The sequence below is a fragment of the Budorcas taxicolor genome, chromosome 21, assembly GCF_023091745.1.
Source record: "Budorcas taxicolor isolate Tak-1 chromosome 21, Takin1.1, whole genome shotgun sequence".
Taxonomy (NCBI): Eukaryota; Metazoa; Chordata; class Mammalia; order Artiodactyla; family Bovidae; genus Budorcas; species Budorcas taxicolor.
Window position 1 is genome coordinate 37,585,344 of NC_068930.1, and position 27,833 is coordinate 37,613,176.

A 27,833-nucleotide genomic window follows, 5' to 3' on the forward strand; every position below is an offset into this window, starting at 1 on the left:
AGGATTCCACATGCTGCGGCACAGCTAAGCCCATGCTCCACAACAAGAGAAGCCAGAGAAGCCTGCACACCACAAAGAAGAGTAGCCCTCACTTGCCACAACTAGAGAAAGCCTGACTGCAGCAACAAAGAATCAGTGCAGCCAAAATAAATTAATAAAAATTTTAAGTCATATTATTATTTTTTTTAATCCTGAACTGCTAGTTTAGAGAGCTTCAGTGTTGGTGAATACATTGCCTAATCAGAAGGGTGACAAACCCCAGCTTTACAAGAACAGAAGCTCCTGCACTCAGAACCCAGATCTTGTCTTATGTTTCTCTGCAACTAGGTATTCTTCTGTATCCTTTATCACCTTCTTTACTATATATTAGGCTGATGCAAATATAATTTCAGTTTCAGACTGTGAACTTTAAATCACATTGTTGTTCAGTCACTAAGTCATGTCTGACTCTTTGCGATCCCATGGACTGCAGCACGCCAGGCTTCCCTGTCCATCACCAACTCCCGGAGTTTGCTCAAACTCACGTCCATCAAGTCGGTGATACCATCCAACCATTTCATCCTCTGTCGTCCCCTTCTCCTCCTGCCTTCAATCTTTCCCAGCATCAGGGGCTTTTCCAATAAGTCAGTTCTTCACATCAGGTGGCCAAAGTATTAGAGTTTCAGCTTCAGCATCAGTCCTTCCAAGGAATATTCAGAATTGATTCCCTTTACTATGGACAGGTTGGATCTCCTTGCAGTCCAAGGGACTCTCAAGAGTCTTCTCTAACACCGCCGCATCAATTCTTTGGTGCTCAGCTTTCTTTATAGTCCAACTCTCACATCCATACATGACTACTGGAAAAACCATAGCTTTGACTAGATGGACGTTTGTCGGCAAAGTAATGTCTCTGCTTTTTAATATGCTACCTAGGTTGGCCATAGCTTTCTTCCAAGGAGCAAGTGTATTTTAATTTCATGGCTGCAGTCATCATCTGCAGTGATTTTGGAGCCCAAGAAAATAAAGTCTGTTACTGTTTTCATTGTTTCTCCATCTATTTGCCATGGGGTGATGCCACTGGATGCCATGATCTTCATTTTTTGAATGTTGAGTTTTAAGCCAGCTTTTTCACTCTCCTCTTTCACTTTCAGCAAGAGGCTCTTTAGTTCCTCTTCACTTCTGCCATAAGGGTGGTGTCATCTGCATATCTGAGATTATTGATATATCTCTCAGTAAACTTGATTCCAGCTTGTGCTTCATCCAGCCTGGCATTTTGCATGATGTACTCTGCATGTAAGTTAAATAAACAGGGTGACAATATACAGCCTTGACGTACTCCTTTCCCAATTTGGAACCAGTTTACTGCAGCATAAAAATCCATGCCTTGGGATTTGACGAACTCTTGGAAAGCATTTTCTGCCTCCTGCTGTTTGTGGAAGCATTTCCCCCTGCAAAAAGTTGTCGAGATGCTTGAAGTGGTAGTCAGCTGGCAAGAAGTCAGGTGAATATGCCAGATGATGCAAAACTTCATAGCCCAATTTGTTCAACTTTTGAAGCATTGGTTGTGGGACATGCAGTTGGGTGTTGTCCTGTAGAAGAATTGGCCCTTTTCTGTTGACCAATGCCAGCTGCAGGCATTGCAGCTTTTGGTGCATCTCATTGATTTGCTGAGCATGCTTCTCAGATGTAATGTTTTTACCAGGATTCAGAAAGTTGTAGTGGATCAGATTGGCACCAGACCACTAATCAGTGACAATAACCTGTTTTTGGTGCAAAGTTGGCTTTGGGAAATGCTTTGGAGCTTCTTCTCGGCCCAACCACTGAGTTGGCATTGCCGATTGTCCTATAAAATCCACTTTTCGTCATGTCAGAATACAGTTGAGAAATGGTTTGCTGTTGTTGCATAGAATAAGAGAAGACAACACTTCAAAATGATGATTTTTTTGATTTGTGGTCAGCTCATGAGGCACCCAATTATTGAGCTTTTTCACCATTCCAATTTGCTTCAAATGCCAAATGACTGGAGAATGGTCAACACTGAGTTCTTCAGCAACTTCTCATGTAGTTGGATGAGCTTTGATAATTGCTTTCAATTGGTTTTTGTCAACTTCCAATGGCTTCCCACTATTTTCCTCATCTTCAAGGCTCTTGTCTCCTTTGCAAAACTTCTTGAACCACCACTGCACTGAACATTCATTAGCAGTTTCTGGGCCAGATGCATTGTTGATGTTGCGAGTTTTAACTGCTACTTTACAACCCATTTTGAACTCAAATCAGAAAATCACTTGAATTTGCTTTTTGTCTAACATCATTTCCCTAGTTTAAAATAATAATACATAGCAAGTAATAAGGAGAAGGCAATGGCACCTCACTCCAGTACTCTTGCCTGGAGACTTCCATGGACAGAGGAGCCTGGTAGGCTGCAGTCCATGGGGTCGCTAAGAGTCGGACACGACTGAGCGACTGAGCGACTTCACTTTCACTTTTCACTTTCATGCATTGGAGAAGGAAATGGCAACCCACTCCAGTGTTCTTGCCTGGAGAATCCCAGGGACAGGGGAGCCTGGTGGGCTGCTGTCTATGGGGTCGCATAGAGTCAGACACAACTGAAGCAACTTAGCAGCAGCAGCAGCAAGTAATGTCATTAGCAAAAAACCCCTCAAAAACCAACACACACACACACACACACACACACACACACACAAACATTAAGCGAGAAAAGCACATTAAAATGATGTCACATAAGCACGTTTATTTAAGAATGTATTCCAATATCAAACAGCAAAGTTCAACAATGCAAAATGGCAATTACTTTTGCACCAACCTAATGATAAGTAAATGTGTTTCTCTGAGTTATAGAAGCCATTCTAGCAAATTATTAAAACTAAGGAGGGGGGTGATGGGGACCTTGATTTACAGAAGTACAAGTGATGACACCCTGGGATTTGAAATTGGTCTCTGAAGTGGGGGCAGTCTTGTGGGACTGAGTGCTTACTTAAGTTGTGGGATCTGATGCTAAATCCAGGTAGATAGTGTCAGAACGGAATTGAATGACATCCAACTCGTGTCAGAAAATTGATTAGTGTGGGGAAAAAAAAAACCCTATATGTCTGATCACAGAAATGTTTTGTGTCACTAGTAAAGATGAAACACAAGTGTGCTTACACTGTGATCGGAGAGGTAGCCATGGGGGGTTAGGGGTAAGAAGTTTCTAAGGGCACACAAACATAAATCCCTCCTGTTCTTCCACTTGAGGATGTTTCCTGAAAAAAAAAAAAAGTTGAGCTGGACCCTCAGCAAAGTGGATGAGGTAAATAGTAAATATTTCATAATTATGAAATATCTGCTTGGTATCTGCTTGGTATTATGTTAGTGCCAGAAATACAACAGTGAGCAAAACAGATGCTATTCCTGCCCTTGCGGAGATTACAGTCTAGTGGGAGAAACAGACATAAATAACCATCTTTACACATATGTAATTACAATCTGCAATAGGTATTATGAAGGAAAGGCACAGGGTTTATGTTGTGGGGGAGGGGCTGATATAATCTATAAGAGTGGCTACTCCTGAGGAAGAGATCCATAAGCCTGGATTTGAAGAATAAGTAGGAGTTAACTAGGGGATGATGAGCGCACGCGCTATGAGCATACCAAGAAGAGGGAGAGTCCAGTGCAAAGGTCCTGAGGCAGGCAAAGGAACAAATGAGTTTGAGGACCTGTAAAGCCACTAGGAGGGCTGGGATGCTCAGGCGTGGGGTGTAGTGGAGGGGAAGGCACAAGAAGGAATGGGAAGGATTGATAGGTGAAGGGTAGATATTACAAGTCTTAGAGGTCAAACTAAGAATATGGACCTTTATGGAAAGTAACTGAAAGATTTCAAAGTTCCATAGTGATTTTGCCCCATTTGAATGAATCTCTGGTTACAACATGAACAACAAAAGACCAATTAGCAGCCCTGTACTCATCCAGGGTAAGGTATGGAGGAGTGGCTGGACTCAGTTACAGCAGAAATGCACAAAGACATGAATAAATAACCTGAGTTTGTGGGGAATGAGTCAGCCATCTCCCATATACTGATGGCTCTATTGCTGAACTCCCTCATTCATTTAATAAATGCTGGATGCCCAGGTTAATCCCAGCTCAGGCCCTAAACCTGTCTGAGCTCAGGGATCCTCACGCCTAAGACGATAAAACTTGACATCGGGGGTCAAGGCCTAAGAGAGGCAGGGCTCAGCTAGTATGGGGAACAGCTGCACAGTCCATTCTTTCGAAAAGATCCTCTCTGCTCGGCCCCTACCAACAGAACCGTTTTCTAGCTTGGCGAAGTCCCCTGAGTCGGAATTCCACTCCCCACTCCCCGCGTTGGCTGGAACTCCTGTCCCCTGCCCGAACCAGGGAGTATTTCCCAAACTTGCCCTCCAAGAAAGCTGAAGGGGTTAAGTTTCCAGCCCCACTTTTGGGAGTTTACTTTGAGGAGTTTCTAACACAGTGTTGTAACCTATCTGACGGAGAGGCAGCTGGGAACGGCTCCAGCCCCTCCTCCGTCTCCCAAGTTCCTCGGTGCCTCGCCGACCACTGGAGCACAGACACAAGGAATAAGCAAGCAGAGGGAAGCGAATGACCACCAGGCTCCACAGTGGGTTGGGCAGGAAGGCGGAGCGGACTTCTGTGATGTCACACGACCACGCCCCTCTGGGAGGGCGTTGCGCCTGCGCCAGAACGGCCGCCTCGCTCCCGGAAGTGGAGGGTCTGCACGGAGAGCGCCGCTGGGTCTGGGTGCCCGGAGGCAGAAGCGCTCTCGGAGCTCGCTCGTCGGCCCCCGACCGCCATGTCGTCCTTCGATACCAACCCCTTCGCGGACCCAGTGGACGTAAACCCCTTCCAGGTAGAGCCCTCATCTTACAGCTCTGTCCAGTGCCCGAAGGCCGCCGCCCGGGCCTCTTTCGCCAGAGCCGGGAGACGTGGCGTAGGAGGGACGGGCTGTCTGCCCAATGGGAGAGCGGGCTTCGAGGGGTGTCCTATCGTAGCGCCTGGGGGGCGGGACTAGCAGCAGGTGGAACAGCGGAGGGGGCGGGGCGCTGTACTCTGGGAAAAGGGTGGGACTGTCTAGCTCCCAGGAACGTAGCCCTTCTAACTGGATACCGCTGGGGAAGGGGACTGGCGCACAGGATCAGGGAAGCCCCCAGCTTCAGGGAGAGAAGCGACTTCACCTGAGGGGAAAGTGTGACTGCCACATCCCGCAGTCTTGGGGAGACGCTAGCCTTGAATCACTTTAGGAGAGAGGGTGACAGCAACCTAATGAGGAGGTGGAAGCCTGTAGAGGGATGGAGAAATGTGAGAAAATCCCAAGACCATCCCCCGCAACACACACACAGCCAACTAGTCTATACGATATAGGAGAGCCCCTGAGATTTGTCAGAAAGGGAAGGCTGGTAACCCAAGTTGAAATATGGCCTTGATGACAATTACACACCTTGGCCATGGATCTAGTTTGGACTGGGCTCTGGCTAGATGAGAGAGTGCAGGGTAGAGGGGGAGGAGAAGTGAGGAGCCTCTGAGGGACTTGAAGTGCAAGGAATGTTGGCCTGATGGACCTGTGTGTGGTGGCAGGGTAGATGAGATGCACTGATCTATGAGCTGGCCTGACTTTTTAACAATTGCCCAAGGAAGAAGAGACTTCCTTTTAAAAGCCAAAACCTTTAAGAAAAGTAAAATAAAAGCCAAAACCTTCCCACCTTTGAGCTGAGAGCATAGGGTTATTCTTTTCCATGATGGGGGTTGGGACTCCTTTAACTCCAAAGCTCCGGTACCTCTTGTTTTGTGTATGCTCAAAACCAGTTCTAGGGAAGCTTGCTTGTGCTGACTAGCGATTTATGAGCCTCGAGCTTTCTGCTTTGTCAGGATGTCACCAGGCATGTGAACTCTTCCTGCTTGTTCATTATTTTGGTCATTGGCAACTTTAAAGTTTCCTGCAGGTGTAGGGGAAGTCCTTGGAGGGGGTCCTTCCTGCAAGACACAGCATGAGCTTTTCCACCTTGAATCCTTTCTTTCAAGGGTCAGAATAAACACAAAAGAGACTAGAATGAATGTCAGAGAGTGAATATTTTACATCTCTTTCTTGGTTTTAAGGTGACTTAGCCAGTGGGAGCCCTTGAGGCAAATTTTGATAGCTTGGTAACATCAGGGAATTCCTAACATTCCTCTAGTAACTTCATGCTTCTTGACAGAACTGTTTGGAGGACGTTATCTTTTATGTAATGCAGTAATCTCTATTTGAGTAAAGAAAGGACGTTTGCATTTTTTTTTTTTTTCTGTGCCATTGTCTTCAGATAACTGTTTTGCTTTAGTTATAAAACTGCTGCATGATACTGGAGTTCGGGTGGCTCAGATGGTAAAGCGTCTGCCTACAATGTGGGAGACTCGGGTTCAATCCCTGGGTTGGGAAGATCTCCTGGAGAAGGAAATGGTAACCCACTCCAGTATTCTTGCCTGGAAAATCCCATGGACGGAGAAGCCTGGTAGGCTACAGTCTTTGGGGTTGCAAAGAGTCAAGGACATGACTGAGCGACTTCACTTTCAGAAGCCTTTTGGTATGTGTGCTGTGTAATGATGTGCCTTTTTCTTTCTTTTTTTGTACTGTCAGAATCAGAAATCAAATGTCTACTGCTATCTGAAAGGGGCAGTCAGATATCCAGAGATGCAGAGAGCTTGTCTTCGGGGCTAGCAGTGGGCTAGATAATTGGCCTAAATTTTGCCCTGTATTAATAGCAGCTTGAAAGTCTTAAACCACATCTCCAACCCCAGAAATGATTGTGCAAACTGTGGTAGAAGTAACTTCTGCACTGAAGCAAGATAGTCTGTCCATCAGGCAGCCCCAGGATATGGCAGGACAGGAAGCAGTTGTGGTCCTGTAAAGAGTAACATCTGGTGGGGAAGCCTGTGGGGGAAGGCGAGAGCCAGTTGGCTGCGATTCTGCTCCTCCTGACTCTGCGCTGGGTTTTTCCTCTTGGCGCACAGCTGTGGAGGGAGAAGGAGCTTTGGGTGTGAGGCCCCCAAACTTCTTTTCCTGGAGAGCTGCCCTCCCTCTCCTTGTGATAGTGGTTTCCGCTTCTCTGACTTCCAGAGCTGGGACACTGGGAAGGCACAGCCCTTGGGGGGCTGGGTGTGAGCCCAGCTTCATTTACTTAGGGTGTTGGCACAGAGCTCAGAAGAGAGAAGGTGGAGAGGCTATAGACCCAGACACTGTCACACCTAACCGGCCTTCAAGAGTCTTTTTTTTTTTCCCCTTCTCTCCATGGTGGTTTACGAAAATATACTTAGTGTTCGGAGTTCCATGGTGGATTTTTAGAGCTGGGAACATCCTCAGAAATCTCTTCTAACCCTTTCAGTTTAGACATGAGAAACCAAGAATGCAGTGAGGATAGGACATGCCAGAGTCACTAGCTAATTGAAGCAGGAAGGGACTCAGATCTGGGCCGTCTTCTCTGGTTAGTGCTGTTCTAAAGATTTTAAACTGCCCTGGCAGTTACTTAGGCCAGCTAAGGAAAGAATGTAACATCATCACCACTGTTACCATTTTTAAAATGAGAGTACTGGTAAGGGTGAAAGTAACAAATTAAGTGAGCTTTTTTGTTGTTTTTCAGTGTGTGGGGCTGGAATAATATGGATTGTATTGTGCCTTTTTTTTTTTTTTAAGATTTATTTATTTTTGGTTGCTCTGGATCTTTATTGCTGTGCGTTGGCTACTCTTTGTGGCGGTGCTTGGGCTTTTCATTGTGGTGGCTTCTCTTGTTGAGGAGCATGGATTCTAGAGCGCAGACTCAATAGTTGCTCGACACGTGGGCCTGGTTGCCTCATGGCATGTGGTGTCTTCCAGATCCAGGGATTGAATCCTTGTCCTCTGCACAGGCAGATGGGCTCTTCCCCACTGAGCCACCAGGAAATCTCCTGTATTGCGCTAGATGATATTTTAATATAGCATGTTTTCTTAGTAATGCCAGTCCTGAAAGGTGCTCAGGGTTCTGTGGTCAAATAAAGTCAGGAATAATTTTCCTGAAGGTTGACCAGGCTTGTTCATTTGTTAAAGGCTCTGAGAAATCCTGCAGTAAAGATATTTGCCCAACTTTGTTTGATCCAGCCTTTCTCAGAGTTTGGCAACCATGGAATCCTTCTAACTCTTGCAATATCCCCTGAAGCTCCTGGTGTGCTTTTAGATTGACTTCCTTATACTTGAACTGTGGCTGTGGGCTTTTATGACCTCCTCCTTGTGTACGGTTATAGTGGGATTATTTGAAAACTTCCTGCAGAGTCAGACTGTAAGTGGAAAGTTGTCACAAGAGTGCAGCAGAGGTTTTTTACCAAACTCCTAGGAGGAAGCAGGAAAGTGCAAGCCGAGAGTGGCTGGTTTCCCAACCTCCCCTGGCACTCCCTAATCCCTCTGTGCATTATGGTGCATGTGCTGTGTACCATCTGAGTATTCTGCTTTCTCCTGATTCCAGCATGTCTGTTCCCAAAAGTTTCTCAGAAAGTGTGATGCCGGGTGATGAAGAGGTTGAGGGCTCCAGATGGGCGTGGTCCTCCCCATTTTCTCTTTCAGCAGTCCACTGAAAAACAGCAGACCCCAGCAAATGCCTGGGCTGCTTTGCTGCTTGCTGTTTCTGTTAGGTTACCCCAGGCAGTCGACATTGATCTGGGAGCGGACTAGCTGGTGGTTCCAAACAGAGAAAACCTTTCAGCGTTCATGAGTTGCCAAATCACACCATATCACTTTCACACCTTGTCTCCTTGCAGTTAAAAGATAATCTTGGTGGTATGGCTGCTTCCCAAGGATTTAAGACATTTCTCTCCTGTGGGAGGAGAAAGTGGTGGCAGAAACGTGATTTGGGCGTGAACAGTCACCTGAAGTTCCCTGCAGAGACACTGAGGGCTGTGTCACTTCCCTGAGAGGGTGGACTTCAGTTTGACTGTAGCTTTGGGAATTCTCAGAACCCCCCATTGGACCTGGTAGAACTTGCTCCTGGGAACAGGAGCATTGTCTCAAGAAACTAGAAAATGGCAAGGTTCATACAGTTTAACTGACTCCAGGCAGCTGCCCAGGTTGGAGTGGGAAGGTATTTTTGCCTTAATAGTTGCATCTGGAGGTAGTCTGGGTGTTAGAAAGCCCTTGGCCAGTGATACAGCTGAACTTTGACCCTACATGTCTATTAAGTTTTCTTTGGAGCCGTTTGGAGTAGGACAATCCTGGGTTCAGAGAAATGGTAATATTTAACCAGGACAAACAAGGGGTATTTGCTGCTGGTCCAGAGAAGAGTGCCGTGCACATAAATTCGCAAGATGTGACCCATCCAGCAGTGCTCCTATGAGATGCTGACACACTATGCACATCACTGAGCCCCTGCTGCTCTGAGGCCTGTGCAGGAGACCAGGATAAGTGGGCACATGGCCCGCTAGAGCTTCTAATTTGACAGGAGAGCTAAGAAATGCTCGCTTATCCTGACAGCATGTCCTGATATGATAAGGGCAGTCAGAACTCGCCAAAAGGGCCTGTGAGGGATCTGAGGGAGAACGGGGCAGGGTCCTGTGGTAGGAGGTCCTGGGAGCAGAAAGCCTATGGCACGAGAAGGTACTCCAGGTGAAGGAGCACCAACTTAAGTCACTTCCGCACACTCTCAGCTCCACGCCCCCCGCGCCACCTCACTCTCGTGGACTCCCTGGGATCTGTAGGCCCATGATGGGTCTGCTGCTTGTGGTGCACCAGCTTGTCTGACCAGTCTCCTGGAAGTTCTCTCTGTCCTTGGCCTCTTTATACTGATAACTCTCACCTCCTTCTGCCTGTTTTCTCTTCTTGTCTCCTGCATTTGGGGGTGTCCTAGAGTTCTGTCCTTGACTTTGTTCTCAGGGTGTACCTCTCTGAGTAAGTCCTCCCACTTTCATGGCTTCAGAGTAGCATCCACATTCCAGTGGTCTGAGATCTAGAGCTCTAGCCCTCACTTTCTCCTGAGCTCCAAACCAGTATTTCCAGCTCTTACCTGGACATTTCCGCCCATTCCACCCAGATGCATTTTCTCAGTCTCTCTGATGCGAATCAATACCTTCCCAGATCCTCTCCCTGCCCCCACACACCTGCCCCTGAAAATCCTTTTCTCTTCTCCCATGACCGCCTGTCGTGCTCAGTGGTGGCACTGTTTGCAGGTCCCCCGAGCTGGCAGCCTCAGTTACTCCACCCCTTCCCTCCCCTTCCCCTCCCCTGTGTCCCTGTCCTGCAGTAACTCTATACCCTGACCACCCTGTGGAGTGGTCAAGCCTGTAGCGGCTACCTGAGGAGGGCCTCCGGAGCCCTTTCGCTCTTCTCCATCCCCTGTGTCATCCCTTAGCTCAAGCCTCACTGTCACCCATGTGGACTCTGTGTCCCCGGCAGTCTTCCTGCCATCCTCCTTCCCTGAGCACCGCGCTCTCCTCGCTACTGGCGGAGATGATCACTGCTCACGACCTCTGAGGGCTTCCCAGGTGGCGTGGTGGTAAAAATCCACCTGTCAGTTTAGGAGGCGCAAGAGATACAGGTTCAATCCCAGGGTCGGGTAGATCCCCCAGAGAAGGAAATAGCAACCCACAGGGACAGAGAAGCCTGGTGGGCTACAGTCCATGGGGTCACAAAGAGTTGGATATGACTGAACGCACAGGCTTTGCACAATCTCTTGTTGCCCCCATTGCCACGGCCTGCAGTCCGGCCCAGCCATCTTCAGGTTGGGTCCCTAGTGCTCCTCTCTCTGTATATACACTTTGCTCTGTAGTCTCCTGATCCTCCTCACTGAACATATGCAAGGTCTTTTTAAAGATCCCATGTCTTTGCAAATGCTTTTCTCCTCTCCCTCTTGAGTGCTTGCTTAATTTCTTTCCTCTCTTGAGATCCAGCTCAGGTGCCACCTCAGAGAAGCCTTCCCCGAGTCTCCAGACAACCTCTTCACTCCCTCTTCTGCGAGCCCTTTGCCTGTGCCCTTATTCAGCACTGGTCACATGCTGTCACTTCTTGCCCTGGCTTCTGTTGTGTTCTCTGTGCTATTTGCTTCTTGAGGGCAGGAACCAAGGCCTTTTCTTGGTACCCTCACCGTGCGCTGGTGTGGAATGGTTTGTGTAGGGAGTAGACAGACCGCGGTGGAAGGAGAGGGCAGGGGCCTCCATTTGATGGGGAACAGGCTGCACCTGGAGGAAAGCTGCTGCCAGGTCATGGAGCGCCTCAATGCCAGGCCAGGGACTTGGACCCTTTTCTGGGAGCGTCTGTACATCGCTGCTGTGGCAGGGAGGGAGGCCCCAAGGTGCACCGTGCTCATTTGATGGGTTCTCAGGCTCTCTTGTTAAAAAAGAAGTGTGTATGTATTTGTTTAACATAAACATAACATAATCACATTATAGAAAATTTGGAAAACAAATTTAACCATCCCTGTTTCTCCTAGTGTTTTGCAGCCATTGTTGTTTTGATGTGTTTTCTGTTGTGAGTACTTCTGATGGAATCGTCATTTGATACTCGTATAACCAAGCTGTTTCTGTAATGCTGCCCTGTGTTCATAACGGTGATTTTTAGTGACTGTTTAGGCCACTGAGGTGATGTGCACCGAAACGTACTGGAGCTCACTGTCGCTGGGTACTTAAGTTGTTCCCTGCTTTTTTCTCCCCTGTTGTAAATACCAGTGCAATGAATACTTTTGCAGATACAGATTTTCACATGTTTTTGTCATGTTTCCTTTGGATGGCTTCTCGGGCCGTAGCTCAAAGAAACCAAGGTTAACCGTGGCGCCTCGTTCGCCTGGGACCCAGCCAGCCAGCCTGGGGATGACCGCTCCTTCTTGTGCTGTGACACACAGCCTTGTCACTAAAGCAAACAGGACTTCACAGACGATCCAAAGCAGTGGTGACTCTTTGCCTCGCAGAGGGCGTGGCCAAGTTTTGGTTTTGTTTTTTAGTCTATGAGGTATTTATTTAACGTGTTTATTTGAAGCCTGAAATAAACCTCACATTGGGAGCCTGGGTGGAGTGGAGGGTGGGAAAGCAAGGAAAAGTCGCTGTAAACTCGAGCACAGCCGAGACCTGGGAGATGTGTGGAAAGGGGTTGCCAAACCAGTGGAAACAAGCATGTTTTTCAAGGCCGTCCCCCCGCCCCACCCCCACCCCCGGCAGCAGAACTCCAGCCCAGCTGTACCGCCTCGTTTTCTCAGTCCTCACAGCCCAGCTCCACCAAGTGCCCCCTGCCCCGGAGCTGTATGGCCCGAGCTTACCCGACTGGGCCTGTGCTCGCCTTCCTCCGAGCCCGCCCGGCCTCCTCTCCCCTCCCACGGCCGCTCATGCTGTGTGCGCTTGTCTCAGCTCCCAGACTATGGTCTCCTGAAGGGAGCTGCACCCTGTTTCTCTCAGTGTATCCCTCACCTTATGTGTGGCTGCTCACTGCATGAAAGGAACTGCGACCAGGCGCATTCTCCTTGTTAGCAATTCAGTCACGGGGGCGTGAGCCGGTTGAGTCCTTTGGGCACTGAGGGGGTGTCAGCTTACTTCTTGGTAGGTGAGACTTAGCTGTCACCATGCTGTTAAATGCTTGACCCACTTAAGAGCTGGCTGATGCTGGGTGAGTGGGAAGGAAGATTGCTGCCGTTGGCTTATTTGTGACTTGAAGGGAAAGCTGAGGGTCCTCATTCAGGCCAGTCAGTGTGGTCCTGACTCACAAGATTCTCTGCCAGTGTCCTTCCAAGGGTGTTCTCCCAGAAGGACTGCTCTGAAGTTCAGGAACAAATAGCCGAGCGGCCCCAGTCGTCCTGTCTGACCCTTCAACCCCATGTTGACCGAGCACCTTCTGTTGGTCAGTTCCTGAGCCAGGCTTTGGGGAGACTGCCCCATGTGGGTTTATCACTTGTGTTTTTGGAGAAAGACAGACTTGGATTCAAAATTGGGCTCAACCACTACAGTCCCTGAGGTCTTCCTCTCTCTGAGCTGGGCCTTTCTTCATTCTCATACTCCTCCTTCACAGGGTGGTTGTAAGGTTGAATGAGGAGGTGGGTTGTAGCTTTTCTCAGCCAGGGCTCCTCAGCTGAGCCACAAAACACAGAAGCTGACTGGAACTACTGTTTTCTCCATTTTCCCGAGGATGGAACATCACCAGGACTGTTCTAATACACAGGAAAGAAGGCAGGTCGTTGCAGACAGTGGATGGCTTGGGGCAGTGGGGCTTGACTCTCTTAAGGACCCAGGTTGAGAAAGGCTGGGAGAGCCTTTTCTGGTGGTGTGGCACAGTGGCCAGTTCTGGGATGACCAGCAGCAGCATCACTGTGTGACGAGCCTGCGCACGGTGGACACTCTGCATGTCAGCTCCCGTGTCTGTCCCTTCTCCCTTGCTCTCTCACTGGGCCTCAGCTTCTCTTGAAACCACACGCATCTGTCAGAAAGTGCCTAGGTCCTCTTCAGATGGAAAGCACCCGTGTCTCCCAGAGTGTCCCAGGCTCCTTTCCCCAAGCAGACTCCTTCTAGCCCCTGGGGCTGCTGCTCTGATGCAGGCGGCCCTCCCCTTCTCTGTGCCTTGGCACTTGGGCAGTACCTCGTAGAGAAAGCAGAGAAGGGCCGTCAGCCTGCAGTCCTTATTCCAGACATACCCGAGCTTCTGCTTGCATCAGGCCCTCCACCAAGCACTAGGAGCCAGAAGTATGAACTAGACACAGAGGCAGCTGGCTGCGGTTTACAGCCTGCTAGAGAAGACAGGATTTGTTTGTGAGCCTGATTAGGGGCCCAGGGCCAAGTCCTTAAGATTGTTGAGAAAAGAAGAGGGGTCAGTTTGGACAGGGTGATCAGTCCCCCCACCCGCCAGAATCCTCTTCTGGCTAACCTTGGTAAGAAAATGACATCCCTTCACAGGTATGGAGGCTGTCTGTTTAAGGTGTACAGCTCAGCCAAGCGGGTATGCTGGCTCCTGACACCGCTACCACGGCTGCCCCTCTGCCCTTGTCCTGTAGTGACCAACCCGAGTAACCTGTCCCTTGGACGGTGGATCTGATTTCAGTGACTGCAGCTCACTTACTGGGCTGTGACTTGATGTCTGCGGAGTCTGAAAGGGGAACAGATACTGAGCCCTAGATCTTTCTTGCAGGAAGCCAGCCCAGTAATTCTGGGAGAAATCTGCTAGTCGTTCAGCCAACAAAAAACCTCAAGGCCAGTTCCTCCAACTGGCCTCTCGAGCCTCACCTTGTCACTTTGTCCAAATTGCAGGAGCCACCTGGCAAGGATGGTGTCCAGCAGAAAGGACACGGCCACATTGCCTCTTTGCGGAGGAGACTGGGTGGGGTGCGGGGGAGACAGGAAGTGGGTTGAGGCTGTGTGTCCAGCTCTGGGCCAGGCCCTGGGGCCCTGCAGACACAGGCTTGCCCTCTAGGGGCAGATGGCCTCGGTGCGAAGATGGCAGAATGTGTGAAAGAGGCACGTTCAGGGACTTCCCTGGTGGTCCAGTGGCTGAGACTGAACTCCCAGTGCAGAGAGCCTGGATTCGATCCCTGGTCAGGGAGCTAGATCCCACATGCCGCACCAAAGATCCTGTGTGCCACAACTGAGATCCGGCACAGCCAAATAAATAAACAAATATTAAAAAGAGAGAGAGGCATGTTTAGCGCTGACCCTTGGCTGTGTAAATGTTCAGATAAGGGAGCCAGTCCTGCAGGGTGGCGAATATCCATTTCTACGTCTGAAAATTGAGGCCTGGGTCTCTGAGAGTCTGTCTACTTTGAATACTGTGTTTAAAAATCCAATCTGTGTAGGCTTGCTGCTGGAGGGGAAGCTGGCAAGAAGGCCAGGAGCATCTGGATGAGCCGTGAGGAACTAGGGGTGAGCTGTGCTGACAGGGGAGCCTCGCTGAGGCCTTGGCAGAGTCTGGGGGCAGCTGTTTCTCCCAGAGGCGTCGCTGTTGGGCTGGACCTGAGCCCCATACCTGTTCTGTGTGGGGAAGGGAAGGGAGTGCGAGTGTGCAGGAGCTGTGTTAGATGCCCAGCCCGGCCCCAGGCCAGCACCCTTAGAGAGGATGGCAGGGAGCCCTGTGTGAGGCCCTCAGCCTGAGGGGTTGGCCTCGAAAAGGGAAGGATGAAAACTTGGGGAAAGGCTGTGTTCTGAGGACATTTTTGCATTTTTTGAAAAGAATCTGGGGAGAAAAAAATCCAAAAACATCATTTTCTTGGCATTTCAGCTGAGTCCTTCAAATCTGTATTCCTCGCAAGTGTGCATGGTTTAATAAAATCAGCACTGGCAGCCAGCAGCACGTTTTTGTTCCAGAACCTTAAATTGTCCTTTAGAAAATGAGAGGAATAAATGCTTTCTGTAAAATAATAAAAATAACAAAACAGTATAGAAAGGTTATAAAGTGAAAAGTATCCACTCATACCATCTTATTTACCCACCCTCCCCCACCCACTTCCCCCACCAAAAAAAACAGACCCTCCCTGAAGGTAAATACTTTAAACCAGTTTATTTTACTTTATTTTTAAAAAACGTTTTTAACTTTGTTTCAAAGTTAAGCTCAAGACACATTGACTTCATAGGAAATCCACTGAGAAATGTTTTTCTAGGCTGAATACCTATTTCCCCTTAGTCTTCCCTAACAGAGCATGTACACGTTAATTACTGTCATTTTATAATCATGCTGGCCCACCCCACGTAAACTGTGTGTTCTGAATGTTCTTAGTTACACCCTAAATTTCACTAACTGCAGAAGATTTTCTGGGATAACCTGTCATTTGAATTCTTTAGCTACTTTTGAGGGTGAAGTCCAAAGAACTCTTAAGTGAGTCTCCTCTAGGAGGTGGGGGTTATTTTATAGGTGTTAGCAATTGGTACTTGGGCTGTGCTGATCCCATCTGGCATCTCCAGGAGACCACCTGTAAAACCATAGAATCATTTGATTCAACAGTCAACCAAGTGACTCAAAACTGAAAGTTAAATTTAAAGGAAGAAGTAATTTAGAGGAAAAAAGGCAATCAAGGCAATCCTAGAGGAACTCATTCTAAGTAGTCAATGTGTGTGTGTGTGTGTGTGTGTGTGTGTGTGTGCGTGCGCGCACGCGTGCGTGTGTGTCCGTGTGTGTGTGTGTGTGTGTGTCCAAGGCACACCAGATCCATTCAGTGCAGGCTGGTGGGTCCCAGAAGACTCCCCTTTTTCTGAGGGAGCTGAATCTGGCAAGTGGCCAGTACCAGTAAAGAGCAGCCATAAAGTGGTGAGGACATTTATATTCAACCCCCCTCTGGAGTCAAACCTATAGGTTCAGAATTCCCTGATGGTTCAGTGGTTAGGACTCAGTGCTGTCACTGCCAAGGGCCAGAGTTCAATCCTTGGTCAAGGATCTAAGATTCCACATGCTGTGTGGTACAGTTGTTGTTGTTGTTGTTGTTGTTTTAAAAAAAAAAGACCCTGCTGGCTCACTTGGGTCCCACAGAGCAGTCAGGTCCATTCAGAAGCAGTCTGTAACCTAGTGGACTTCCCCACTTGCTAACATATCCTTTCACTTTGTTTTACTTCAGGTGTATACTGCTTGGACTAGTTTTCAGGCTAAACCATCTTCAATCTCTTTTCTATTTTTTGGGGGGAGGGCCACGCTGCATGGCTTAGGGAATCTTAGTTCCTCAATCAGGGATTGAACATAGCCCCAGGAATGAAAGTGCCAAGTCCCAGCCATTGGCCCACCAGGGAATTCCCTAAACATTTTGAATTTCTCAGGGGCTCCAAAGAGAACACCTGTGGTGTCTTTTCCTGGGCCTCAGGATGTAAACCTTGCTCTGGGTCTCTTCTGGCAAGTCATCTGGGCTGAAGCCCTCCTTTTCCAGCAAGGGAGAAATGACTGCAGCTGTGGTATGGCAGGGGCTGGGCACAGGAGCCTTCAGGAGAGGCTCTCCAGCACTCTAGGAAGGGCCATCAACAGGCTTACTTCAGCCAGGTAGCCCTGGGAGGGGCCTAGAGACGGTGGTCTCCCTCCCCATCACCAAGACTCTCCTTTTTCCCCAGTGTCTGATGACTCTTTTTTCACTTTCTCAGGATCCCTCTGTGACCCAGCTGACCAATGCCCCACAAGGAGGCTTGGCTGAATTCAACCCTTTCTCAGAGGTTGGTGGGCATGCCCTCTTTCTGAGTCCCTGGGTCCTCTGGGTGGTGCTGGCATCTCTGGGTAAGGAGACTTGGCAGAGACAGAGAAGTTCTGTTCCTTAAAGGGACAGTCCTAATGTGAACTCAGTGGGGTGGGGTATGGAAGAGGAACCCATCCATTCTCCCCTCAGGATCCATGATCTGGGCTCCTCCCCGAAGAGGAGGGCCAGGCAGTGTTGGGAAGGTCTGGATCCAGGGTCCTAGGTTAGGCCACACATTGCCCAGAACCTGAGGCTTGTTGGCCACGAAGCTGCGGAGGCAGGCCCAGAGGGAGCGCCCTTAACGGGCAAGGACACATCACTCTCCCGGCTGTGGGTCTGTCCCTACGTGGCCAACTGGGGGAGGCCCACTCACCTCCCTCCTCCGCTCTGCCCCATGCAGACAAATGCAGCGACAACGGTTCCTGTCTCACAGATGCCTGGGCCCTCGCAGCCGGCAGTTCTCCAACCCTCAGTGGAGCCCACCCAGCCAACCCCCCAGGTACTGTTGACAAGATCCCTTTGGCCTCTCCTTTCCACAAAGGGACACACCCAGACTGGTGGCTGAGCCCTGAGATTGAGGAGAGGGCAGAGGGCTTTCATCACGGGCTCCCCTTCCAGGGCCCTCTGGGTCATCTCCTGGGAGCTGGTCACTTGCAAGTGGAGGGTCTGCTCTACCAACCTGTATCTTCTCCCCTAACCCCGTGACCACCACCCGAAATAAGCTCTACTCACCAGGCCAGGCTCCTTGGTGGCAGGAAGAGCATTTACCCCTACTGAGTCCTTCCAGATCCTCTTCGGGCCTTTGGTTTGTTCTCTCTTCCCCAGGGCCCAGAATCTCTCTTCCCCTCGCTCTCCCTTTCTTTTTTTTAAACCTCGTTTATTCTTGCCCGCCTTCCTGCTTCGCTCTGTCCCTCCAGCAGTACTCTGAGCCTTGTGTGCTTTGTGCCCGACACTCCCCTCCATGCCTCCCAGCCCCACCCCACGCTCCTCGTGGCCCCCAGGTGAGCGTGGCCGACAGTGGAGTTGTGTGTTGCAGCTCCTGCTTAGACAGGCCAGCAGGTTCCTGCCTACCAGATTCCTGGCAGTGAGCGAGCTCTCAGAGAGGCAGATGCTGCTAGGAGGAGATAGTATTCTCAGAGACAGCTACCTGCGAGACCTGCCGAAGGTAGGCGAAGCGTAGATGAGCACGAGGGAGGGCAGGGCACCCGGGGCCCACCCAAGCTGGGCTGTGGGCACCAGTGGGCCCCAGGCTGCTCCTGTCGTCTGGCTGGGCTTCCTCTGAACGTGCGGCCCCTGCCCGGGTCCCTGGGCCCCACGCCTGGCCCTAGAGCCCTGTGGAGGTGAGGCGAGACTTAGAGGCAGGAGTGACTTCTGTCTAGCTGAGTGGTGGGCTGTAGGGACCTGGGCCTACTCAGCTGAAGTTGCAGACTTGCGGAGAGGAGGCTGGGACCCCAGTGTGGTCTAGTGTGGCCACTTCTGGTCCTGCTTCTGCCCCCATTGCCTGAAATTGACCTCCTGGGACTTGCCTGGCGGCCCAGTGGTTGAGACTCCACACTCCCACTGTAGGAGGCGTGGGTTCAGTCCCTGGCCAGGGAGCCAAGACTACCCCCGCACTGCCCCCGCCCCCGCCGCCAAAAAGAAAAACCTCCTGAAGGCAGCCGTAACTCTTTGGAGAACTCCTTTTAGAGAGGGAGAAGGAGAAGCTGTGTGTGTGGTGCATGTGCTCACACACGCATGTGCAGGTGTGCCTGCCTTGTCACCCCATGAGAGGACCAGTTTGATACCTGTTCCCTAAGGAGGACTGTAGACTTTAGGAGGAACCGGGTCCCAACCAGGGGAGCAGGGCCCTAGGCTGGAACACCGTGCCCAAGCCCAGCTCTGTTCAGCCTCGTGTGTAGTCTCCTAGCGCCTTCCCCGCACTGCCTGGACAGGGGTAAGCTTGGACTCCGCACGTCATGAAGGCAAGGCCAAGCACAGCCAAGCCTAAAGGGCTGCTGGGTGGTACTGGGTCACAGTTCACTTGTACCTCTGGGCAGCTCCTGGGTGGGAGGAGAGTGCTTAAATATAGATCCCGAGGGTCTGGGCGCACGAGGCTGCCCTCAAGTATCTCCCTTCCTGTCTCACTGCTGGCGGGTCTGCACTGTTTCCCCTACACACACACACACACTCATGCACACTCCATGCTCTTCAAATGAGGCTTGAGTCTCTGGCTTTCTGGCTATAGGTTGGTCCCTTCTGAGGTCTTTTTCCCTTTGCTGTTACCTCAAAAGTCACTTTGAACTTTAACGACTCCAATATGGGGATAGTTCCCATCTCTTTCAAGCTGAGGGATACAAGGGAGATCCTGGTGATGGCTCAGGGGCCAGAGGTGGTGTGGAGGTGGTGGGGGGCCGGTCGCCTTGGTTTCTCTATGGTGGTCTTCGGTATCCATGGCACACTGGGCCTGGGACTGCCTCTGTGCCCTCCCTGTGTGGGGCAGGGCCTCTCCGACTTCAGCTCAGACTGACACTGTCTCACTGTCTTTTGTGTCTGGCTGCCCTCCACCTCCTCTGCACCCTCCAGGCTGTGGCCTCTGCAGCCCAGGCAAGCCTGCTCCGGCAGCAGGAAGAACTGGACAGGAAAGCAGCCGAGCTGGAGCGGAAGGAGCGGGAGCTTCAGAACACAGTGGCCAACTTACATGGTAAGGGAGGCCATGCTACCTGGCTTAGGACTTCCCTGAGCCCGCTTGTTCCAGGGCAGCCTCAGAGCTTTGCTGAGCTCTGTCATGGCATTGTCCTGGGGAACACCACGTAAGGTGAAGGTCAGGAGACTTGCCATTTGGTCCTAATAGATGTAGATTATTTCTGCACTCCTTCCCCACTCTGGAATTTAGAGTGGGGGCCTTGGTCCCAGGATTCCTTACCCATGATGATGCCCCCTTGTGCTTATGGTCTGGTTGTTAATAAAAGTAGTCACTTAGGCCATCAAACTCTGTGTTTCCCAGTGCATTTGGGGTCCATTGTATTGGAGTGAGCTCAGGGGTGTCTGTGTCCCGTCATCCTTTCCCCATCCCACTCTGTATCCAGACACCCTGAGACCCGTCTGCTGGCGCCCGCCGGGAGCCCTGCTTTGGCCCAGGGACTTGGCCCACATGTGTACCCCGCCACGCTGCTGCTAAAGCCGGGCTCACCTCCTCACCTCTTCCCACACAGTGAGAGAGAACAACTGGCCGCCCCTGCCTGTGTGGTGCCCTGTCAAGCCCTGCTTCTATCAGGACTTCTCCACAGAGATCCCTGCCGACTACCAGCGGATATGCAAGATGCTGTACTATCTCTGGATGCGTGAGTCTTGCTCTTGCCCCTTCGAGCTCCGGGTGAAGTGGGGTGTGACTCGAGCGTGCTGGCTATGCTCTGGTTGCTCCTCCTGGCAGGCTGCAGCCGCTTTCTGGGCTGGGCTGGGCTGGGCTGAGGGGTGCCTTCTGCCCACATAACTGGCCCTCCACAGTCTGCTCCCTATCCTGGGAACCTATCCCCAAGGGCCAGTCCAGACCCCATATCAGGTAGGGTGGGACTAGCCGGAGGCTTCAGAGTTCCTACAGAGCTCCCTGCACTGAACAGCCCTCCTTAGGGGAAGGCCTGTCCTCTCCACGGTCCCCTCGGCTCCTAGGAATGAGGAGCGAGGAGAGACTTCTTGTAGCTCCACTGGGGGCTGTCCACAACCAGGGGAAACCCTGCTGAAAGACTTCATTCCCCAAAGCTCAGCCCTTATATCTGTATCCGCCCCTCCACTGCCATTCCTCAGATACCTGAGTTTGAAGATTCCCTGGTTTTAAGGTCTCAGAACACCCTGCCTGTGTACAGACCAAGGTCCTCTAGTATTTCTGCAGCTGCTCTCACAGCGTGGACCTCTTCAGGGGATGGTTTGCCTCAGAGGGGAAGCCTTCGGTCACCTTGGCACAAGCCTCTCTCTCTGGCCCCCTCTCCTTCCGCAGTGCATTCAGTGACACTGTTTCTGAACCTACTTGCCTGCCTGGCCTGGTTCTTAGTCGACACCTCCAGGGGAGTAGACTTCGGCCTCTCCATCCTGTGGTTTGTGATCTTCACCCCCTGTGCCTTCCTTTGTTGGTATCGACCCATCTATAAGGCTTTCAGGTGAGTGGGGCTGGGCAGGGGTGAGTAATATATGGCTGGCAATGGGTAGCAGGTCAAAACCCATCAGCCCTGGGGCCCCCTCCCAGTCTTAAGCAGAATGGAATGGTGGGGAAATTCACTTTCCCATCCCCACCCTTAGCGAGAGCGGGCAGGGATCAGCAGCTGCTTTCTCCTCTGTTGTACCAGAGGTCTGTTCTGGGCCCTGTCCTTGGACCAGGCTCAGGAGACCCAGAGAGGAAATCAAGAGCCTTTCTTGCCTTCCCCCTGCTCCCAGTCTGTCTGGTTCAGTAGGATTTTAGTCCCTGGGGAGAGGCTGTGTGTCTGTGATAGCCAGACAGAGTCTGATAACAGTCAGATAAGCTCTCAATAGCTTTATCCCTCCATTCTCATATCTGCCCCTCTCCCCACCTCCCCAGTAACCCTTGAGCCTTGATGAGTGCCAGTATTTGACCAGTGGCCCTAGAGCCAGTACTGTGGACATGAATGAATCCACCTGACAGACCACTAGGACTTTTGGAATTGAGACTAGGAGTTGATGCTCAGCTCCTAGTTGAGCCCAGTAGGGAGTGAAGAGAAGGGAGGAGAGACAGGGAGCCCAACAGGTCCTGGGAAAGAGGGGGCGGAGCAGTGGCCAAACCCTCCCATGTAGTCAGCAGGCAAAACCTGCACCCTCACTGTATTCTAGTCCTCCAGAGCGAGATGGAAGTTCTCAAAACACCAGTTTTATCTGGTGTTCCCTACTCCCTAGATGTCTTTTCTTCCACCCAGGCCTACAGATTGATTCTTAAAGTTTTATTATCTTTATAACAGGCTTAGATTTTCTTACCTGTAATGAAATGGAGATAACTTCAGGAAATGGACTGTTAGGTTTTTTACATTGTCCTTGGGGTGAGCAACTTTATTTATAAGCTCTTTAAGCAGTCAAGCATTGACCCCTTAAATTGGAAGGCAGCGGAAGGAAGTCCTTTTTGATTATAGGGTGTCTGTGTGTCCCTATCCTCATGGACAGTATGGCTGACCCCTGGAGCTCTGTCTACTCTGGCACACTCCCTCCTGTCTCCTAGCGAGGAAGGTGTCCTGGCAAGTGAAAAGGATGAGGACTGAGCCCGAAGCCCTTGTGTGACTTCTCATTTCCCCGTCTCTCCACAGGTCTGACAACTCTTTCAGCTTCTTCGTGTTCTTCTTTGTATTTTTCTGTCAAATAGGAATCTATATCATCCAGTTGATCGGCATCCCTAGCCTTGGGGACAGGTGAGACGTGGGGCAGCACAGAGGGGATTAGGCCCTGTTCCCCTGCTCCCAGAAAGGCCCCACGGATGACCCATCTTCCGCCATGGCTGGGAGAGGGGTGATGGGTCAGCGAGGGTCTGCCTCCTTCCACTTCTTCCCTGGTAGCCACTCACTGTTTCGCCTTGCTCACCCCTTTCTGGAGTGTCGTGGGTGGAGTTGGCCTGAATCCTTAGGCTCTCAGGGCTGTGTCCTGCACTGCAGGGCCCCCTCATCCTTTTCTCCTGCCATGCCCTCCTAGAGCCTGCGGCTGCTCCCACCACCCCTAGACAAGCCCCGAGGCTTGGGAGGCTGCCCATGGATGTCCTGGCCTTTACAAACTGTGAGCTGCGACTTTTTCTGGAGGCCCTATAACCTCAGGAGGTGGAGCCCTCACCCCTCGAGGATCGGCTCTTTCGGGCTGCTCTCCTCGAGCATCCAGCTGGCTTGAGAGTCCCGGCTGCTGCAATTCTCAGCTCAGAATTAGTCTCAAAGAGAAAAGCTGATGGCTGATGTTTTCCTTTCTGCTCCAGTGCACAGGGAACATTACAGAAAGGTCAGGCTGGCACTTGGCTGAAAGCCTGAGCCTGGAAGGGCTGCACTATTTTGGTCCCCGCCCTCCAGTGGAGCTGGCAAGTCCAGAGTGGCGGGGAGGGGTGACTCACCTCATACTCGAAGCCAGTGCATGCTGCCTTCCTCCCCTCTGCCTTCTTGCCTTGCTATTTCTAACCTGGCCTCTTTTCTGTTTGACTGGTGACCCAGTTTCATTACTCATTACCCTCAGTGAGATCCTGGTAAAAGACTGTGATTAACAACTGCTGTTTACACCCTGGACTGGGAGCCAGAAGGCTTGAGTTCTGGTCCTGCTCCGCCCCTCACTGCCCTGCCTGGGTCTGCCTGGTTGAGCTCCGAGGCCTCCAGCCTCCCGGTGTCTTTCTCATCTCACCTCAGAACACTCACGATTGGGTGGATGTCCTCCCGCCTCCTTATTTTGTTACTGATTATAAAATACGCGTAACATAAAATCTGTCATTTTGTTTACCACTTAAACCACTTTGTATAATTCAGTGGCATTTAGTTCATTCACAGTGTCCTGCAGACATTAGCACTGCCTAATTCTGTATCACACTGTGACATTTGTATCACATTGTAAGGAAACTCCGTGCCCATTAAGCAGTCACTCTTCATTCCCTCATTCACTGAGCCTGTAGCAACCATTAAGCTGTTTCTGCCTCTCTGGATTTGCCTATTCTAGACATTTCATTTTAATGAAATCGTATGTGGCTTTAAAATATCTATATTTATGTGTCTATTTCTGACTGTGCGGGGTCTTCACTGCTGCACGGGCTTTTCTCTAGCTGCAGCCTGTGTGGCTTCTCGCTGCAGCGGCTTCTCTCGTTGCAGAGCATGGGCTCTAGGACTCACAGGCTTCAGCAGATGTGGCGCCTGGACTCTGGAACACAGGCTCGGTAGTCGTGGCGCACATGGGCTTAGTTGCTCCTTAGCGTGTGGAATCTTCTTGGACCAGGGATTGAACCTGCGTGCCCTGGGTTGGCAGGCAGATTCTTTACCACTGAGCCTAACATTTGGCTTTTGGTGCCTGGCTTCTTTCACATAGCATCATATTTTCAAGGTTCATGTTAGTACTTCATTACATTTTATGACCAAATAATATTCCATAGTTCTTGGAGATATACTGCATGTTGTTTATCCACTCATCAGCTGATAGACATTTGGGTTTCCACCTTTTTGCTGCTGTGAACATTTGTGTATAGGTTTTTGAGTACCTGCGTTCAGTTCTTTAGGGTGTGTATCCGAGGGTGGAATTGCTGGGTCCTATGGTAATTCTGTGTATAATTTATTAAGGAACTGCCACACTGTCCCACAGTGGCTGAACCTTTTTATGTATGTATGTTCGGCTGTGCTGGGTCTTTGTTGCTGCGGGCATTCTCTAGTTGGGCCAGTTGGGGCTGCTCGCTAGTTATGGTGCGTGGACTTCTCGTTGCAGTGGCTGTTTGTTGTGGAGCCTGGGCTCTAGAATGCTCAGGCTTCAGGAGTTGTGGCACATAGGCGTTGTTACCCCACAGCATGTGAAATCTTCCTGGACCAGGGATTGAGCCTGTGTCCTCTGGGTTGGCAGGTGGATTCTTAACCATTGGACCACCAGGGAAGTCCAGGCCAAACTATTTTACATTCTCAATAGCAGTGTATGAGGGTTCCAGTCCATCCTCCCTAACACTTACTATTTTCCTTTTTTTTTTTCCTTTTTTCTTTTCATAGCCGGTCTAGAAGTGTGGTAACTCGTGATTTTGATTTCTCTTTCCTAAATAATTGTGATATTGGCCATCATTTATTTGCTTGCTTATTTTCTTTGGAGAAATATCTATTCAAATTGTTTTCTAATTTAGTATTTGGATTGTCTGTTGGATTCTTCATATATTCAGGATACTGCATAGCTGCTTGTCAGGTATATAATTTATAAACTTTCTCCTTTCTGTATGTTGTTTTTCACTCCTGATAATATCATTTGATGATCAAAGGTTCTTAATTGTAATGAGATCTAAATAGTTTTAGTTCTTATTGTTAGGTTTGAGTTAGCTTTTCTATATGGTGGAAGTAGGGTGCACCTTCATTGTTTTTTTTTTCTTTTAATTTTTTTAATGTATTTTTAATTGGAGGATATTTGCTTTACAATATTGTGTTGATCACCTTCGTTGTTTTGTATGTGGATATCTAGCTGTCCTGCACCATTTGTTGAAGAGGCCATTCTTCAACATTCAGTGGTTTTGGCACACTTGTCTAAAATCAGTTGATGATAAATATATAGATTTGTTTCTGGACTCTCAATTTTATTCCATTGATCTGTAATATATGTCTATCCTGATGCCAGTACCATACTGTTTTGATAGCTATAGCTTTGTATTAAGTTTTAAAATCAGAAAATGTGAGGATGTCCCCTTTGTAGATGAGAACACTGGGGCTCAGGAAGGAGATGTGACTGGCTGGAGACAGCGGGGCTGTCCCTGGGCTGCAGGGTGGGGAGCTAAGGTGAGAGGATGAATGAAGTGTGTTGGCCAGTGATCCTCCTTCCCAGAGGGAGGGCTCTGTCCCCCTAAAGGGCTCTACCCACCGTTACTCCTAACTGTGAAAGCAGCAGCCACATCCTCCCTTCCAGGCCTCACATGGCCCATAGATTCCCTATGGGCATTATGGGGCCTGATGGCCTTTATAGAGGCCTGGCCTCAGAGGCCAAGGTTTTGGCCCACAGGGTTCTGTGCTGCCCAGAGATGCCCAGGTGGTGTTCAGCACACAGTGGCCACTTGGAGAGGAGCCCCTCACAGGGAGCTCTGGGACCCAATCCCACTATGCTCTCCCTGGCCTCCTCCCCCTTTGCAGTGGTTGGATTGCAGCCCTGTCTACGATGAAGCACAACTTGGCTGTGTCGGTCATCATGATGGTGGTGGCTGGCTTCTTCACCCTCTGTGCCGTGCTCTCACTCTTCCTCCTGAAGCGGGTAAGTGGTGGGTGCTGGGCCAACTGCAAACCCAAGGAAGCCCCAGCCCCTGGGGTAGGCACCTTTCTCCTGCTTTCTCCATGGGGGATGTTCATCACTACAGCAGTTGCATCTCCTGGGCCCTCAGAGCTCCAGCAGCTTCCTCCAAGGCTCTGGGTGGGAGGTCAGACAGGCTGGGGTCCGTGGTGGCTGCCTTGGGCCCATGAGCTGGTGGCCCCCAGGCGGGTGGACTTTTCTCACCACAGCCTCTTTCTGCAGGTGCACTCCCTGTACCGCAGGACGGGGGCCAGCTTCCAGCAGGCCCAGGAGGAGTTTTCCCAGGGCATCTTCAGTAGCAGGACCTTCCGCAGTGCTGCCTCATCTGCTGCCCAAGGAGCGTTCCAGGGGAATTAGTCCTCCTGACTCCTCCCTCTGCCCTGGCCTTCTCTCTCACCTGCCTTCTGAGCTGCACTTTCCATGGGTGCCTTAAGCATTGGGTATGCCCAGCATAGACCTGGGGAGGGTCTTGCCCGTGGCTCTTCTTCCTCCCTCAGCAACCATCTCTCCCTTCCACCTGAGGAAAGGGGAGGGAGGGACAGGGACTTTTTTTTAACACAAGAGAAAAAAAAACAAAGCTGTCTTTTCTTCTCTGGTGGTGGTTTGATAGGATTTTTTTGTCTCTTTGGAAGCAGTGGGACTGAAGTTCTCTTCTTCCCATACACAGATACACACATGTACTCACACATACAAACACAAACGTAAATACTTGGGATCACTGGCTGTCCTGGGCCCAACCACCTGGGGTTTTATTTCTGCTGGAGTCCTGAGATTCCACTCCTCCCCAGTAGGCCTGACCGGAATCTGGCTTCATGGACCCCGCCTGTGACTTCCACAGTCCTGCCGTTTCCTCCTGCTCAGACTCTGAGAGCCTCCTAAGGGCTCCCCTTTAGATGAGCTGCAGTCTGGGCTCTTCCTCAGATCACTCTAGGGTGAACTCTGGGCTTCTAGCCTCTGTCCTGCCTCATGTTTCTAATGAACAGTTTCCTAGCCGTTTAGGCTCCCTGCATCCTCCCGATGTGGGCAGTACATGGTGCCCTCTGGGGCCCTTCTTAAGCCCTTCCCTCTTTAGACTTACTGAATGTGCAATGGGGTTGGTTGGGATTTGGGGATGGAGAGGGATAGAGGACACTGACCCGAAGTTGTCTTGCCCAGCTTTTGGCAGTCTTGTATTAGGGTGGGCCTGATTGTCCTGGTATGGTTTGTTTGGCCCTATTTGTTTTGATTTCCTCTCTTTCTGAGGAACAGCTGCCCTTTAGCTTGGCCTCATACTCTTGCCCATCCCTGCCCCCCACCATCAGCAGTATCTAGCTTGTATGACTCTTAGGGAGGGCAAGGGGAATGAGTTCAGAACTTCATTCTTCAGGTCACCTTTTTGAGGGTTCCAGACTAATCCCCCAGGGTTCTCCCATACTCCCCAAGAGCCTAGATCACCTTCCACTAGTCCTGAGGATTCCCCAGGATCTGTGTCACTCTGATGGGTGCTTAGGAGTTCAAGGTTAAAACCTGTATCCTGTCCTCCAGAGATGGTAGGAGTGGGTGGGTAGGCTGAGGGGACTTCTCAAAAAGCTGTCCAACCCAGGGCATCTGGGGCCTACCCGGAGGCAGCCCTGAAGCTGCCAGCTGACACAGCCCCAGAGCCGCTGAATGAGGATGGCAGTGACCAAGGTTTTGTAAACTCCTTTCTGGTATTTTTTTTCTCCGTGTACAAATGTATATGTTATGTCTCAATTTTGTCCTTAAATAAAAACAAAAGACATTTTCAGACAATACTGG

General features: G+C 50.4%; 1 protein-coding gene across 2 annotated transcripts; it reads left to right on the top strand.

Annotated features, from left to right (window-relative positions):
* Positions 1–4,714: 4,714 nt before the first annotated feature.
* SCAMP2 (secretory carrier membrane protein 2) lies at positions 4,715–27,827 on the top strand. Of its 2 annotated transcripts, XM_052659465.1 has the most exons (10): positions 4,715–4,864; positions 17,023–17,091; positions 17,512–17,610; positions 18,148–18,276; positions 19,674–19,791; positions 20,303–20,431; positions 21,082–21,241; positions 22,391–22,492; positions 25,904–26,021; positions 26,280–27,827. In XM_052659465.1, exons 1-10 carry the CDS (start codon positions 4,808–4,810, stop codon positions 26,412–26,414), a joined length of 1,116 nt encoding a protein of 371 aa, XP_052515425.1. In that variant the 5' UTR covers positions 4,715–4,807; the 3' UTR covers positions 26,415–27,827. The 2 variants fall into 2 exon arrangements, with proteins under 2 accessions (XP_052515425.1, XP_052515426.1); XM_052659466.1 differs by lacking the exon at positions 18,148–18,276.
* The last annotated feature ends 6 nt before the right edge of the window (positions 27,828–27,833 follow it).